The following is a 17499-nucleotide window of genomic DNA, read 5'->3' on the forward strand; positions in this document are numbered from 1 at the left end:
GAAGCTGCCGCGTTGGCCTCTCCCCCACACACAAAAAAAGAAAAAATGTCCAGATCAAAAGAAAGCTAGAGAGCAGAAATACAGGGATTATAAAGAGGACAGAGTTTCTTTTGGGGTGGTCAATTAGACAGAGATCATAGCTATATGATTCTGGAAGTATATAAAAAAACTATCAAATCATACACTTTAACAAGGTGAATTTTATCTCAAATTTTTTTTAAGTTAAAAAGGAAAAGGAAAAGCAGGTCCTGAATTTCTTGCTTCTCCACAACCCGGCCCTTGCCCCCCTGCCTGCTATCAGGTTCTGTATCTTATAACAACTTCCTCTATTTGCTTGAACAAGTGGCTGTCAGTAACTGCAACAGAGGACTTCCAATGAATGTACCCTAACACCAAATGTTATAAATAAGCAGCTATAGTTGAGAAAGTAGAAATCTCTCTTTCAATTCAAATTTAAGATAGAACATAGTTTCTGGTTTTTAAAAAAAAACAAGGAGGAAAATCCCCTGCTCCAATACTTGTCAGAGTGTGCTCCTCAAACACCCGTCTGTCATATGCCAAGGGGGAAATATGTCCATCAAATAAACTGGGAAATGTATTATACCACATGCCCCTGTGTAGGACTGCATCACACAATAGCATAGTTATACTTGTGATAGATTTAACGTGGCTCAACAAAGCCTTTCCCAGCTTATCTGAGCACATAAGCCTTTTCCCTGGTAGCTCATCTATTACTATTACGAGGGGCTGTGCTCCACGGCGCACACTTTGGGAAATGGCTGTATTGTAACCCAGTCATAGTCACATGCCAATCATGTCTACAGAAAAGCAAAGTGTAAAGGGTAAAAATGCAAACAACTGTTAATATGATGCCATTCTAAAGAGGGCTTTTACTTTATCTCAATATTTCCTCAGTATTAGTCTGAGTCATTAAATAATAAATATGGCTCAGCTTACCACACAAACATCATTTAAAATAGGTAAAAATCATCTTTTATGTGTATATAAAAAGAGAAAAGCTAAGAAATATGATTTTGCAGTCAGTTTCCTCTCTTGACACTCCATCATTAGCACCTACCTTGATGTGAAACTCCAGGTTCTCGTCCATGGAATAGATGTGGTCAAAGATGTCGTGCGCGATCCTTGGGATGATTCCCATGAGCTGAGGGTCATGTAGCTTCCCCTAGTGGGTGAAAAACACAAACACGGGCAGCTAAGAAGTGCTGGGGCAGCATGGGAGAGAGAAGGGATCTTTTCACTAGAGGGGAGGCCTTGTTCTCCCAGGTTCTGAAGCTCCACGATGCCCTCTCCTGCTGTCATCCGGGGCAGCGGATCAGGGTGTGTGCGGGGGGCGGTGTGGGAGGGAAGCGGGCCGAGGACTGACTTTAAATGGGTGACTATAACCTAGAGTCAGAAAACTGACCAGGACCTGCAAGTCCATTCAACGGATCTGATTCAATGGAATTCCCTTGAGAGCTGATAGACATAGTTTCGTTAATGCCATCATGGCTTTAAAATGTCCAAGAACGTTATTCTGGATATACTTCAGTACTGCTATACAAACCAACCAAGAAAACCTGTTTTATCCATTTCTTTAAAAAATCTCTAATACCCAGCCCAAATTGTTCCAAATAATTTTTTACTTTTTCTAATACTTAAATCCACTTGTAAGATAGTCTGTGATTCTTTATCCCCCTTTCTTCCCCTTCTATTCGTTTTACCTCATGGATAGAGGAATAGGTGGATTTTTCTGTTATTTGGACTATTACTAAATCCATTTGTAAGATCCAGAATGTGCCACCTCTGAAGACTTTCAAACAGATACGCCATAGGATCTGAAAGCAATTCCTACAGAAGCGTTCTGGAAGTATGCACAGCAACAGCCCTAGCAAGGGGCGAGATACACACCTCAGAGAGCCTTCTCTACACCCACACTCAGAGGAGCACACGTTCTCTGCTAGAGAACCCACCAGTGCACACGCACAGGCTGCGGGTCTGAAGTGGCCATGGGCAACTGTTTGCCAAGAAGTTTTCAGACCTTTAGGAAGATATAAAACTCTAGGAAGCAATGGAACTGGAAGAAAAGCACAAAAGTGTGTTTGCTCTTTTCTCGTGCAGTGATGCCCAACACCTTGACAGTTCTGACTCAGATCCTTGTTCGAATCCACCCAGCACCGGGGAGATCTGCCTTGCTTTCCTCAGTTACAACCTCCTCTTCCTTCGGCTGACCACGTAGTGCCTCTCTGGCAGGCTGACTTTCAAGCCAACATTTGAGTTAGAAGTCACTCCAGGTCACTTGAGATTCCTCCTTCGCCTACCTGATTCCTGACCTTCCACTCTACTAAGAGCAAGAGAAAAGCTGAATTCAGATACATACTTGGTGTGTTATGTTGCTTTTTAGTTTGGACGCTCCCTAAAGGCAAAGAGGAGTAGGCAGAAAAGCTGAGCTGGGAGTGACATGACAGAGGTAGGGCAACTGAAAAAGAATGTGCGCATTGACTGAACAGCGACAAGCTCAGCTGGCTAGAGATCAGGGATGGGCTTGGGCAGCAAGGACCGTGCCAGCCCATCACCTTGTTTCTCCTGGAGAGCGAAAAGGAACATTTTCAGACTTGTGTCCCGTATAGTCCACTTCAAAAACTCTTCCTGCTACTGAATGTGGCCTTCTTGGAGCACGTGTGAAAGAAGAAGCCAGACACAGGCCACTGGCCGCAGAACAAGACTCTCTTTGTTCCAGCCCCAGTCGCTCCTCAGCCTCCCAAGCGGGGCTGAGTTTCCTGAAACACTTAAGATGGGAAAGCAGGCAGCCCGTCAGCTCCCCTGAGCACCCAGGCACTCAGACAGGCTCGTTAAAAATCACTTGGCAGCCTCAGCTCCGCAGCAGGGCAGCACACACACACACCCCGCCCCGTGCGACGGCCTCCAGGTGTCCCTTTGGACGGAAGGGGAAACACAGGGTGTCTCCATCCACCTCAGCCAGTGAGCTAAAGAGCACCCCAGAAGGCCTTCCCGGCATCACAGGCTGAGCGGAGGCCCGGCCCTCGCCCCTGGGCAGCTGGCCCTGTGAGCACGGGCCGCACACAGTGGGGCCCCAGCACCCCGGGGTCCTACCAAGTTTAGCACCAACATTAAGTGTTTCATATTTCTACTGAAAATCCTCCTTCAATGCTCCATCTTCAGAAGCTAATCTTTCCAATTTTATGTAGGCTTATGTTTGTTCCTCTCAATAGAAGGTAATGGAATCACCACTGGATGTCAGTCCAAAAATGGGGGGATTAAAATGAAAACCAGCTTTAAAATGTGATGGCTCTGTCCATTCAGGGAGTTAGTGTCCCCTTCCAAAAGCCTTTGAAAGATTACAATGTGTAATTCCAAAGACGTAAAATCCTTTCAGACGGTGCAAGCCCTGCGGGGTTTTCTAAACGTGATTGCATTCCAGGGTCCTGGATTTCTCAGTCTCCTACAGTTTCTACCTATAAGCAGCCTGGGGCTCTTCCTTTCCTCCGTCCTCCTTTAAAATAACCCCTACCTTTTCTCCAATCTATAATCACCCCACAGAAAGAACCAGAATGGGGAGGGGCTGGGAAAGAACTCACACCCACCCACTGTTTCCTCCCCTGGGCTTAAGTATGTGATTTTTCAAAAGTCACAATAAAGAAAGCAACTCATTACAATCAACCTTTTAAAACTGACAAAGATGAAAAGGTGACAGAATTCAGGCAACTGTGAGAGTGACCCGCACAGAGTCCAGCTTCCCTTAGGGCCCCATGAGGCCCTCCAGGCCCACGGCCCTGCTGCAGGCGTCACGGTGCTACACTGTGAGGCACAGAGGTTTCAGGATGCTCACTTAATGAAATGTCCCCAATTTCTGTTTTAAATAGTGGGCATACCTCCTTGCCATCTCCTTACAGCTGCCTATTCCCCACATATATACAATTTTACTCTGGGGAGAGGGCTCTCTCCTTTGATGGTTTATAATTTCAATTTCTGACATTTAGCACATATCTTATATTCCCAAAGATGAATTAATCCTAAAACTAAAAAGGTTGCTCTTGTAAGAATTCCCAAAACTTAGAATTAAAATTTCAATTTTTTGTTTTGCTTATTGTTCATTAATTTTCCAAAAACCTAGAAATGGACTGCCGCCCCCATGAGATGGTCTCTCTCTCCCCTATGCCTTACAGCCAGTGAAGGAATTTTTGTCCATGGCTATTGGAGGGTGTGGGGCTTAGGAAACGTTTAGCTGCAGCTTTTCTAGAGTCTAGAAGGTTACAGATCTGGGGTCCGGTAAGAGAGGCTGGCAAGGGGCCTGAGCAGGAGCGTGGGGACACCTGAGCTACACTGGCAAGGTGCCCTGCAGCAGAATGTGAGATGTGGAGAGGAGGGGCCGACGAGGCTTGGGTGTCAGGAATAGTCCCGCTCCATCCATAAGAGGTGGCACATCACTGCATGCCTCCTTTAACCCGTGCAGTCTCTGAGCCACTTTGTCTCCCATAAACTGAGTGAAAGTGAGTCAACCCAACAGACACGAGATGCCCCAGAGCCAGACCCACGCTTGAAATCGGTGTTAGCAGAACATCAGAGCCCTAGGGTTTTAGCCTCGTGCCTTGGAAATCTCCTCTTCAGTGGGAATGATTCATAAGCTAACCCGACAGGGCGGCCGCTGTCTCAGGGACATTCCCAGGAGGATACCGTAAATGAAAAGCCTGAACTTGAAGGATTAAGGATTCCTCTTACCCTCCTGCTGGTAAGCTGAATTCCCCAAGCTTCCTCTGTACAGTTCTTCCCATGACCACTCTTAAACCTCTCCTCACCTATCAGGTGGGCCCAGCCGTTAGAAGAATTATCCAGCCCTGAAGTCCTCATGGGAGCCCACAGCAATAAGCCAGGGAAGAATTAAATGGGCCAATTGTGTCTACAGACGTACCTTGTCAGGAAGACAGCCTGCAGCCAGAGCTCCATGGCCAACAATATGAGCGGGGGTCACACCTTCAAGTGCCCACAGGGCTCAGGTGCATGGGTTAATGAGGGAGGGTGCTGGCTCTAGGTCACTGCACTCACGGTGTGTGCAGAGTGAACTAGGGGCAGACGGGAGAACCCGGCCCCACGCACACAGGTCAGCCAGGGCCACCGCGAGAGTATCATTTGAACAAATACTTTACTGAACCCCTCGTAGATGACAGCCACTGTTCTACACACTAGAAACGTGACTAAAAAGATGAACAAGACAATGAGGGCTCCATTCCACTGAAGCTTGCACTTTATACTATGGTGGAACGTTACCCACTGTTGTTACCTCTTCAGAATTTTCAACCAAAGTTGGAAATTTAGAATTGCATGAAAGCATTCCAATTTAAACACTGCCTTCAATAAAACAAACAAACATAACAAACCACAATGCAAACCACAAAAACATGTCTATGGGCTGAATTTGGTCTACAGGCCGACTTCTTTAAATCCTGACCCTCAGTTTCTATTTATTCTGAGGAGACTCACCTCCCCAGAGGGCTTCTTTAGGTAAGTGATCTTCCTAACAGACTTTCTCAGTTAGATTAGGGCTGCACTCCATAAGGATGTTCACACCACTGTTTACCTTATTGATGCATTACTTTTTAAAAGAATTTATTGTTGTATTTTGACAGAGCTATCAAGAAAGGATATTTTTTAAATAATGATTTCCTGAGATTTTAGTGCCCACTGCTATTTTAAAACTCCTCAAAGATACAATAAACTGGGTAAACTATCATCGACTTAACCATCTCTATTGCCTAGTGGAAGAGCCAAATGCAGCCTAGATTTTCCCAGAAGCACCAGTTTGTTCAGTCGTCTCAGAGATAGACATCATAGCACGCTACAACCTTACCTCCATGGTGTGCGTTTTTCCCGATGAAGTCTGTCCATAGGCAAAAATCGTCCCATTATAACCTTCAAGGACATCTGCAAGCAAGAAAAAAACATTAAAATCACCACTTCGGTCATATGCTAGTGTTGGTTGCATATTTTAAAATCACATTTTCCAAATGGCCCATCCCATTTTTCAGACAAATGGTATTTTTCAACTCCATTTGCATTTTAAGTAGAATTGTGAGATAAAAGCAGAAATGAGGGCCTCCACTGCTCCACAAATAAAAAGAAATGGACTCACATCCCTACAGAATAGATTAATAAAGGAGGAGTCACTTTCTCTCAGGAACATCAAAATTAAGACAAGACACCAAGCAAGTACACTTTCTTCTTAGTAGAGAGACACTCAAGGTTTTTTTTTACTTTAAGTCGATCTCTTGAGATTAGTCAGGGGTTTAAAAACAAAAAATTACCAATGCCCTGAGTCTCTGCAGTGAGATAGGGAATTTCCTTCCTCAGGGTCTGACTTGGATCAGTTTAAAATCTGGCCCAGCGAGGTCCTTGGGGAGGATTCTCACGAAGGTCGTGCCCGAGCCTCTTCAGATCGGGGGTAGCCCACTGCTGAGGGGTCAGGGACTGGTGTGTGTACACTGAGCCACACAGTGACCATCAGCCGGACTGTCAGACTGTACTCAGCCAGGGCCCCGACTCAAAGTGAACACCCCAGCTTTTTCTCAGTGACTAGGCAAGCAAGCCGGGCCAAGCCGGCAGAACCAGGAATTTCTTTTAATTACGCCAGGAGCACTCTGTGCAAACCCCCACACGCTGCGGGCGGCTTCCATCTCACCCACAGAGGCTGGAGGCTGCGTTTGCTGAAGATGATCTGCGGGAACTCTTTCAAAGCAGCAGAAGTGATTAAAAAAGGTTTAGTGCTGGTTTCCCTTGATCCTCCTCCATCCACATAAACATCGCCAAAAGGGGAATGATGCGTAATTAATATCCCTGACCCTCCAGCTTTACAGGAGAGGAGGAAGTCTTCCTTCCTGAAGGGATGGTGGGAACAAGCGAGCGGGGAGCCCCATACTGAGGTGTCCTCCTCAGGGCCACATACCCCGAAAGCAAGCCAGGCACTTAGCTCCATCTTTTGCAGGCCCTGATTAGGGTGTTTATTTGGTCTCTGAATTTTATGATGAATTTTGTTGTTTTTCTGGGGTTTCTAACATTTTTTAAATATACATTGTACAGATCTGAGGTTCCCGGAGCATGAACTGGGATCAGAAAAGAAAGCAGGATTTTCCTTTAGAAAGCTAAAAAAGGAAAAATTATGTGGCAGGATTGTTTTCTTTTTTAGCCCTAGCAGCCCTGAAGAGTTTGTGTCAAGCTATACGAGAGAGAATGTTCACACATATCTGATTCCCGGTCATGGTTTCCCTGGTAACAGGAGAAGCAAAAACTTGAAGACCACAGTGAAAGGGTTGGAGGTTCAAGCTTCAGTTTTCACAAAAATGTCAACTTGTTCAGAGAAAAAAATCCCTCAGGCCTAATAACGGTGGCTGGAGGGGAGCACCTCTGCACGACCATGGAAGGGATGTGATCTGTGAGACCCGAGGAAAGAGGTTCCCACCTTTTGGTTTTACTTTTAAGCTCTAGACAACTGGAATGCTACCCACCATCACAGCACCAAAGCTTCTTTTTATTAGAAATTAAACATCTTCCCCCAAACGGAAAGAGCTCCCTTACCTTAAGCCCATGGAGGAAGCACTCTGGGACGCGTGGCCCCCGTGTTGGAACAGGGAAGGAGGCCAAGGCCCAGGGTCAGCCCCTCTGCTCCTCGTACCAGGCCTCCAGCCGCCCTGCAAGGGCCATGCATGCAGGACGTGGCTCTGGGCAGCCTGCCACACCCTAAAGGAGGCTCAGCTCAGAGCCCGGCGCGTGCTCCTTGCTCTGCCGGGAGGCAAAGGGGCCAGGGCATCTGAATTAGGCCCCCAGAGACACCCCACACCCAGTCCACCCCTCAGAATCTACCTGTGCTAAGTGGGGTGCATGTCCGACTAACTCCTAGTCGTCGTTGCTCACCAGACTCCCGGGGGTTAAGGACTGGGACACGCACGTGAAAACCAGAGCCCACCGGCGTGGCACTTGGCACTTGCTGTAGACCAGGGAGCTGAGGAGCACACGAGACCACACTTGGGGAATCCCTGATTACTCCTTGCTTTTGTTAGAACACCGGGCACGACTACTTTTTCATTTTTAAGAAAAGAGAACACATTTTAAAACCCCATTAGCACAAACTCCACTTGGCCTTTTAAGTACTCTTTACAGTCACGTCGCGATTAATTCCTTGTTGGAGAACCTATCTCTAGTGTTGAAGGCTGAACACAGCTGATGCTGCCCTCTGTCAACTCAATTCTGAATGAGATGGTAACTTAAAAGGACAGGAAAAAGCTCTTCGAACCAGTACTCTGTTTTCTTCCAAACCCCAGGTTTTAGGAAGTTTGTTTTTTAGTCTACATTTGATTATTAGTGGAAAGGGGAGGCACGCACAGTGCATTCTGGGGTGGACCACTGAGGTGACAGGCGGGAGGAGGCTGAGGCCCCCTGGGAAAGCAGGAAAAGGGAGCAGGCCTGTTCTCAGCCACAAAGAGGTGCTTCCGTCACTCTGAATGACAGTTCCCAGGCCCACAGGAGACATTTGTTTCAGTGTCTTTCCCATCACAGAATGAGTGGCCAGAGACCAGCTCAGCCAGACAAAACCTTTCTTTGTGATGGGTCTGGTATGACATGATCTCAGCTCACTGCATACAGCCAGTGGCAGCCCACCAACACAGCCCACGTCCACCCAGCAGCAAAGCAAAGCCCGAAGAGCAATTTCACCGTGGGTGGGAAGAGCCCTCTCACCTCCCGAGAGGAGGGAGGAGTGGAGCGGATACTTGAAAGTACTTTCTGGCTCTTGTTGCAGACTTCAGTCCTAGGCTCTGCTAGTTCTGGATCCAGGTCTTGCTGGAGGAGAAGAGTTAGATCCATTGGCAGGTAAGAATTTGGGAAGGATGTACTCACGCCTACATGTCAGTGTGCCTGAGAAGGCTGTTGTGACCTCCCACCAACTCTCCAGGTGAAATGGTAGCCTGTCTTGGCACCAGGGTCTCTGGCAACAGTGGCTGACGAGTCACTGGCTTGGAGTTCTAAGCTCTCACAGCGGACCAGGCAACTCAGCAGGCCATGTCCTGAGAGAGTGGAGGCAGTCCTGCTGCACACCAGGGGCCAGCCAGAGCGCTGGGCCCAGCCAGTGCGGAGGGCGGCCACTGTGCCCAGGCGGGGGCATGCCTTCAGAACAGAAACGCATTTCTTAACTGGCAGAACGCCGCCACCCCGAGGCTCTGTAGCCACAGTCTCTCTCCTCTCCCTCTGCTTTCCCCACCCCCATTCCTACTCTTATCTTTTTGTAATGTTTGGTTAATATTCCTTCTGGTGTGATAGAAAAGTAACAACTCCTGAAATAATTGCTATTAAATGTTCATTATGGGTCCCCCAGAAAAACGGGGGCAGAACAATACAGAAAAATGCACGGAAGTCAGACAAACTCAGGCCCAAGTCCCAGCTTCACTCCCCTCTAACTGACCTGGCCGGGTTATTTAACCTCAAATTCCATTTTAGTACAATGGGAATAGTAATGCACACTTCATAAACTTGTTAAGATTTAAAATTCAATAACATAAAATGCATAAAGTTCACCTGACACCAGTAGCTAAATAAATATAAAATAAAATAAAATAGATCTGATAATTTCCTAAGCTTAAAACTCTTCAATGGGTCCACACTGCTTATAGGACAAAGCCTATCAATTACCACCAAACTCTGATGAAGCCTAACTTTTTACGTCTCATCCCCTATGTACCCTGTACCACTCCAAGCTGCCCACACATGCCATATACTTTGTGTCTTTACCCTTTTGCTATCCTTTCTGCTTGTACAGCCCTGCTATCTTCTACAGTCCTCAGGACCCAGTCTCCCCAAGAAACCTTCCTTAATTCTCCAATCTGCTCCCCACCCACCAAAATAAGTATCAGGTGACTTTCTTTGGTGCTCCCACAGCACTTTGCACACAGCCATCTTAAAGTGTGGTAATTATGGATGTGTCTGTCTCTTTCCCTGTACTTGAAGCTTCTTGCAGACAGTCTTATGCATCTTGGTGACTCCAGTGCCAAGCAGCACTTACTACAGGATAAATACTTAACATACTTACATAAAGGAATGAATGAAAAGAAACAACCAAATGAACGAAGTCTAAAGAAATTAGATCTGGGAAACAGGAAATCACCTTCTCTGGCACTAGATAGTCTACATCAGTTAATTTGGAAGGCAAATGCCCCAGAGTGACCTCAATAGGCTGGGACATCATGACTTGTACTTCAACAATAACATCCATTAACTGTGTCCACAGGAGCCTTCCTATTTACTCTGCTGGTCAGTCACAAACCCTGAAATGTCTGGTAGGAGAAATGGAGGAGAATTCCACATACTCTTTCAGACAACATTTTGAAAAATACACACCAAAGATGGGAGTGTGGGAGATGTCAGCACTGTACAATCAAAGGTTTCCAATCTTTTTTTAAAACCCAGTGAAAATGAAGGGAATCAAAAAACCAAGAGAGAATAAAGCCATCCAGTTAAAAGGAGGCTTCCTGATCTCAAAAACATTAAGGGTTTACATAGACTTGAAAGGAAAGCTCACAGTCTACTGCATCTTGAATCATGGTGACTGTGGTGAGCTTCAGAAGTCATCTGATTCAATTCTTGACTTCTAGGAAAAAAGTCTCCATAGCACCCCCATTCCTGGTTTAGATAGGGCTTCTCATGGCAAGAGATACCTCAGTTGTACCTGGTAACCTATTCCAAGGAGTTCTTTCTTATACATTTATGTCTCACTTTGTTCATGCAGAAATACACAGCCACTTCCCCTCACACTAACATCAGAAAATACTAAAAAAAAAAGTTAAATCGGGTCTTCATCATCCCCTTAATAATTTCCTTCTGAGGGAAAATAAGGTAATCTTTATTGCTACAAAATAAGTATGTTAATATTCTATTGATGACACAAAAAAAATGTCTGTTTATCAATCATGTCAGAGCCTAATTTTATCCTAAAGCATTTTCTTTGTGGCTCACCACATATGGGACCTCAAGTGAGCCAATCAGGTTACATCTTTATGAAAACTTTCCAGGGACTACCTATTGCTGACATTTCATACTATAGAAAAATCCAAACACTGAAGGGGACCCAAACTTCTCTAGTATATAAAGATCTAAATATTATTATTGTTGTTTGCTAATCACTGGATTTTTTTAAAAAACTGGAATGCATCTATCTCTAATTACAACATCAACTTAAAGAGGGTGGAGGTGTATTTAAATGGCCCTCATGCTTGACACAGCATATGGTAAATATTATTTGGCTCTGATAATGAAAGGGGAGAGAAAAAGACGGAAATTCTTACTTCTATGTTATTAATCTTACTTTAATGAATATAGAGGGGAAGGAAGGTTGACTAGGAGCAAACCAGAACACTACAGTCCAGAAAGAGAGAAAAAACATGTTTTGATAGAGATGCAAAAAGCAAAAGTACTAAGACAAAAATTACCACTAGATGTAGGCCCATATTATTAATTCCAAAAGAGCTAAAATTCAGAAATATTTTTTCTCTTCAGTTTTCTATAATAATATTACCATGAAGACCTTTAAAATTAATTGATGTCTGCAACAGAATGTGAATAACCATACACCTCAGCAAGGAACATTACATACTGACAGGAGTCTCCCACGCAGGTGTCCAGGGTCAGAATTAATCTAACAGATGTACCCAGGGCTGATTTTTATGAATTTCAAATAGTTAGGTTAGTCAGCGCAGCTTCTAAAAACAAGCAGATCTAATATAACAAGGTGTTCTAGGGGATTTTGTTTTTACTTTGTGCTCCTTAAATCCAGAGCTACCCATAAAAACGGCATCAAGATATTTGAAAGCACAAGGGCCACAGCATTCACATTTGAAGGCAAGGATTTAAGGATGAAAAGCAAACTAGTAGGACATGCCCCTCAGCTTGGTCCAGATGGCAAGGTTTCCCCAAGGCAGGCTCCCACCTGCCCCTGATTTGAAAGGGCAAGTAGAGCAATGTGTAAATTGCTTGTCTCCCTGCTGCTATTCTGACACAAATCGTTTACAGCCAAGACCAGTCCCAGAGAAAAGGATTGATCTCTAAGACACAAATTTAGGCTTGCAGCTACTTATTTGGAGGAATGAATGTCAGGATCTGGGTGGAGTGGTTAAAAGTGGGTTAGATGAAGGTATATTTAAGAAATGCTGAGTAGCAAGGACAGCTCAGTAAACAGCAAGATAATGTGATTTTATGATGCTATAGAAAATTCTTTGATGTCCAAGAATTTTCCACATTTAAGACTTCTGGAAGAGACAGATGCACAAAATAAAATAAACAAAAATGTACAACTGGAGCATCAGGAATATATGTTTTTCTCCCTCAAAAGAAAAAAGGAGGTCCTATGCCTGCAGCCGTTATTTTAAAACCATTATAGAAACATTGTGATCATAGCTCAACTCACTTTTAAGCTTCCAGGTGACAGAGTAACTGCCAACAAGGCAGCAAGAGACATAAAGAAATCTCCTTGGAAAAGAGATATAGAGAGGTTAAATAACTTGCCTGACATCATAGCAAATCAGGGCCAAAGCCTGGGTTATAATTCAGTGTTTCCAATTAGCAGGCCCCTGCTTACAGTCAAGGCACATTGATTCCTAGGCTGCAAATATCACTTAATGTTTTCAATTACTCTAAAAGGCCCAGGAGGAAATAAAGAAATAGCACTTACCTTTGACAATTTGCTTTGCACAGGCATTGTAAACCTGCTCTTGGGTCGTGCTGGGAGGCAGCACTGTGTCGAAGACATATGGCTTTCCTTGCTAAAAGAAAGAAAAGGTGGGAAAACACATTAGAAGTTTAGAAATAAAAAGCACTAATATTAGCAGACCACAGGCATTAAATCACCAACCCTATTCTTCAAGGCAGTTCATTCCCAAGACTTGGGAATTTTTATAGCATGAACCATTCACCCATTTGTGTAAATGTGTATTATATGTTGGGAATCAGAGACGAGAAAGAAAACAAGCTTGTTTTATCTTACTTGAAACACTTTTTCTGATGAAAGGTAGGTTGATGCTTCATTCATTCATTTGAACAAATACTTTTTATTGAAAGCCTCTTCTGAGCCAGGCTCTAGAAGAGATTCTGACCAAATCAGAAAACAGTCCCACCTGTAAAGCATTCAATCAAGTGTGGCAGGTTGCTAATAAGCTAGAAACAGGAAAATGCAAAATGTTTAGGTATAAAATAATAGGACGGAGGAGATGAGAGAAGGCAAAGGGGACCTCCCCAAAGAAGTGCCAGTTAATATTTGCAAAGGACATGTAACAGATCCGACAGACAGGCACTTGAAGAGCCCTGGAAGAACCATCCGGGAGGAGGGTGGAGCAAACAGGAAGGGGCCCGGTGAGCTCAAGGAACTCGGGGGTGGTGTAAGAGAAGGAGGCAAGGAAATCAGAAGCCAGTTCATGCTGGGCACTGTTAGTCAAGGTATTGTGCTTGGATTTTATTTAATGGGAAGAAGACATGATCAGATTTAAGCTGCTCTTCATAGCAAGGTATCATTTCTCTGTGTTCCAAAGAATTCTAGTGTTTTCTTTACATGCCTAAGTGGTGCCTTAACTGGATCAAGGCTTCTGAGACAAAGGGGGCCCGTCTGTAGAATAAATCAAGTAATTTGCCCATGTGTAGGTAGGCTCTTGGGATTTGGGCTGCCCTGGCCACGTGCGACGCAAGGAGGTCAGAGGGGATGGGAAGAAGCTGTGGCGTGGGGTTGTAAGAGCTCTGACCCCAACCATTCAGTGTCCAGCAAGGAGTCAGGGGGCACTTATGTGCCTAGCAGGGCACTGAGCACTGGGGAAGTTAGTGGGTAAGACAGACACAGGCTCTTCCCTGGCAGGGAGCATCCTGCCCACTGATATTGCCCAGGCCAGGGGTGGCCCTCTCCCTGTCCTTTCCCAGAGCCCAACCCACCCAGGCAGCTCTTCATCTTCATTTTCCCCACTGGCATGTGGAGAGAAGGAGGAGTGAAGGGAGGAGAAAAGAGAGTCCAGAGCCTTCTTCACTCCCCCCTGCACCTCCTACACATGGCTCTGCACACCAGGAGCCACCCAAGGACAGTCTGACACCTTGAGAAGGTAGCTGCTCATAAGGGATCCAAGAACAGGCTTGTTACATCCTATAACCTTCACACAGAAGTAAGCACACAGCTGTTAGGCTGGCGTGACGCTTCACTCGTTTATGACTGTGGGTAGAGATGCAACCAGTGGGCAGGTCCTAAGCTTTATCTTGAGCTTTAGTCTTTGAAAACTGGATTGAGCCCCCAGGTCAATGAGATACTTCCAGTTTGGTCTTAGAGAAAAGAGAGACTTCCGGCACCAGAAGATTTTGTTTTTATACAAGGCAGCAGCACTCATTCTGTTAAAATTATGGAAAGGGATTATTTTTTGATGTTTTGTTCCCCGCAAGTCTCATTCAATTACTGAACTAAGTCTTTGGTTGAATAATCAAGAGAATATTCCTCACCACAATCTATTGCCAACTATCAGCCTACTACATCCTTATTAGCTTTATATATTTGTTAATTCAACTAAATGTCAGTATGGTAAGAGGTTAGAATAAACATTTACAGAGTTTATCTGACTATTTATCATCCATTGAACATTCTGGAAAGAAAATGCAGCTTTGCTTAATTGAAAACATCTATTGTTTCTCCAAACTTAATGTGGATTACCGAAGTAAACCATCTTTTTTACAGCCTGACCCTGCTTTGGGTTTTAGAGAAAATGCACTTAATATAGCTGGAAAAACAACTTATTAAATTTAGTATATGGTACCAGAAAAAAAACTCCCCAATTTTGCCTTTCAATTTAAAATGTTTGTTAGAGTGCATTATGCTTTCACATTGAGAGGTAGAAAAAAAGAAATTTCTATTCCTTACTTAAATAATATCATTTATCAAGTGACAAGCAGATGATACAATTTTCCACAAGCTGAAGTTAACTCCCAGCCAGAAACTGCCTTCAAGAAAAGATTAAGTTTAGAAAATGATTTATGAGACTTACACCTTGTCAAGATTAGAACATACAGAAGTTAAAAATGTAAACATTATTATGTGTCTTTTCATGCACTGAGGGTTGGCTATATAGCCTTTTATTTTAGGTGAACCTTAAGGTCTTGGAATTAGAATTGCAAATTAGAATTTAGTTACTGATTATTTTCAAAGAACTTATTTGTGGCAAAGTCATGCCTGCCGTATTAAACAACAAATGAGTTATTCTTTGCTGTTTTGTTAAGAAAATCTCACAAATCCCAATGGAGCTTTCAGCAAACACCCACTTCTCACGGACCCCCAGAGACAAAAGTCTCCCTGTTTCGGATCCCCCAGTGGCTGAGGGTTTCTGTGGGCAGGCTCTGGGACCAGCTGGCTCTAGTTGTCACCAAGTTTGCAGCTATGGAATAAATTTTTACATTTACATTTTAATATGAGTGCTGGGTGCCAACACTTTCAACTGAATGATGAGACATTTACCCCTGGAGACACTTTCCCTTCCAGGCACTTCTTTGGCACCAGTTCTTTCTGACCTCTGTGGCTACTCTCTGTCAGGGTCCTTTGCGGTGTCCCTTCCAGACTTCTGAATAATGGTATGTCCTGGACCCAGACCTCAGCCTCCTCTGTTTACATTCTTGACCTTCACGTGATTTTAATGAACATTTCCACCTTCAAATCTCATCTAAGCTCCAAATTCATATACTCAGTTGCCTGTTGGACATTTCTACTTCGATATGCATTAGCTATCTCAGACTTACCTGGCCAGAAAAGAACCATCAAGCCTTCCTTATCTAAGAATTATACCATCAATCACCCAGTTACTCAGATCAAAATCATTTAGTATGTCCCATAGACCCCATATTCAAAATATATCCCAAATTTTATCAACTTCTCACCAGCTATACCACCCAACTGTAACCAAGCCACCACCATCTCTCACGTGGACCACAGCTGTGACCAAGCCACCACCGTCTCTCACGTGGACCACAGCTGTGACCAAGCCACCACCATCTCTCACATGGACCACAGCTGTGACCAAGCCACCACCGTCTCTCACGTGGACCACAGCTGTATGGCCTCCTGACTGGTTTCCCTGCCTCCATTATTGCTCCTCACAAACCGGTTTCCACTTAGCACTAGAATGAGCTTTTTAGAACTGTAAGTCAGATGATATCATCTCCTCCCTTAAAAACTTCCAGTGGCTCCTGCCATCCTCAGACTAGACCCTCTTCACCCTCAGCTCTCCACACGCTTCTCCATCTCACCATGGTAGAGCCCGCTGACCTTCCTTCTGTACTGTGCTTATCCTGGGCTCACAGCCTTTACTCCTCACTCTTGTTTTCCCTTAGAATTCTCTCACTGTACATCTTCATGGGGCTGTCTCTTTATCATCCTTCAGATGCCAACTCCAATTTCTCCTGCCTTGAGGGCTTCCATGAGCCTAAACCAAAGCAGCCCTACCCCCACCCTGGCATCACCCTCTATGAAATTATCCTATTAGGTTCGCTCCATAGCAATTAGGATGTGATCTATTCTCAACCAATCAAATGGACCACTACAATTAAAGTATTCAACCAGCTAAGATGGAAGCCACATAAATCCCAAGACCTCATTGCCTATGGGCAAACCTGCTGTGATTTATGAAAGGCATCTGGATGGGACACACACTCCGCATACATGGTTATAACTGAAAACGCAGTAACCCCACTTCACCATGAAAGCCCTCCACGTGAGAGCACAGTTAACTGCATAGGAACAGTGTCACTAAATAACTTACCAGGATCACATACAAAAAACAACAGCAGATGGTTCTTACATTTTTTTTAATAGTTAAAACTTTTTAAAAAATCAGGCCACCAGAATTTCTACCAAGCTGTTGAGAGCAAAGTGTCTATGAACCATATGGGTGCCTATGAATACATTTGACCCATTACCCAACAAGTGTTTCCAGCCTGGAAGGAATATTACTCTGAGGGAGAAGATAGCAAAGGACCTACTTAAAGATTTAGAAGATGGACACCAGGAAGGATGTTAAAGAAAATGAAATTAATTATCCCAAGAAGAGAAAAAAATCAAGAAGTAATCTAAAAATAATGTCTAAGACTAACCAAGGGTTGCCATTAAAGGTGGCCAAGGACTGGAATGATTTTTCTTTTATTTTTAAAAAGAAGAGAAAAACAGTAAGAAAAAAAAAGACAAATTTCTACAGCAAGACTTAAACTCACTCTGCTGAATTATCTTCAGATACTGAGGAGTATTAATAAGAGGAACTGATTACAAAACTGTCATTACTTGGTGTCCCAGATATTTGTGACTTAATTCCTGAAAAAGTACAGGAGAGGCAAATTCTTTCAGCCTGTGCTGACCACCTTTTTGTTACTGTTTCCCGACACCATCCATCAATACTCTGATCCAAACCCTCTTGTATTTTATCTCATTTAATTCTCACAATAACT

At 44.2% G+C, this 17499-nt stretch overlaps 1 protein-coding gene across 1 annotated transcript in view; it reads right to left on the reverse strand.

Annotated features, from left to right (window-relative positions):
• KIF5C (kinesin family member 5C) overlaps positions 1 to 17499 on the reverse strand; it is a 137736-nt gene that overhangs the window by 79749 nt on the left and 40488 nt on the right. The window contains exons 2-4 of the mRNA XM_036928306.2: positions 12722 to 12812; positions 5864 to 5937; positions 1079 to 1183 (exon numbers count right to left, since the gene is read on the reverse strand). Coding sequence (XP_036784201.1) covers positions 1079 to 1183; positions 5864 to 5937; positions 12722 to 12812 — 270 coding nt within the window. The remainder of the gene's footprint in view (positions 1 to 1078; positions 1184 to 5863; positions 5938 to 12721; positions 12813 to 17499) is intronic.

Source organism: Manis pentadactyla, chromosome 8 (genome assembly GCF_030020395.1).
Source record: "Manis pentadactyla isolate mManPen7 chromosome 8, mManPen7.hap1, whole genome shotgun sequence".
Classification (NCBI taxonomy): Eukaryota; Metazoa; Chordata; class Mammalia; order Pholidota; family Manidae; genus Manis; species Manis pentadactyla.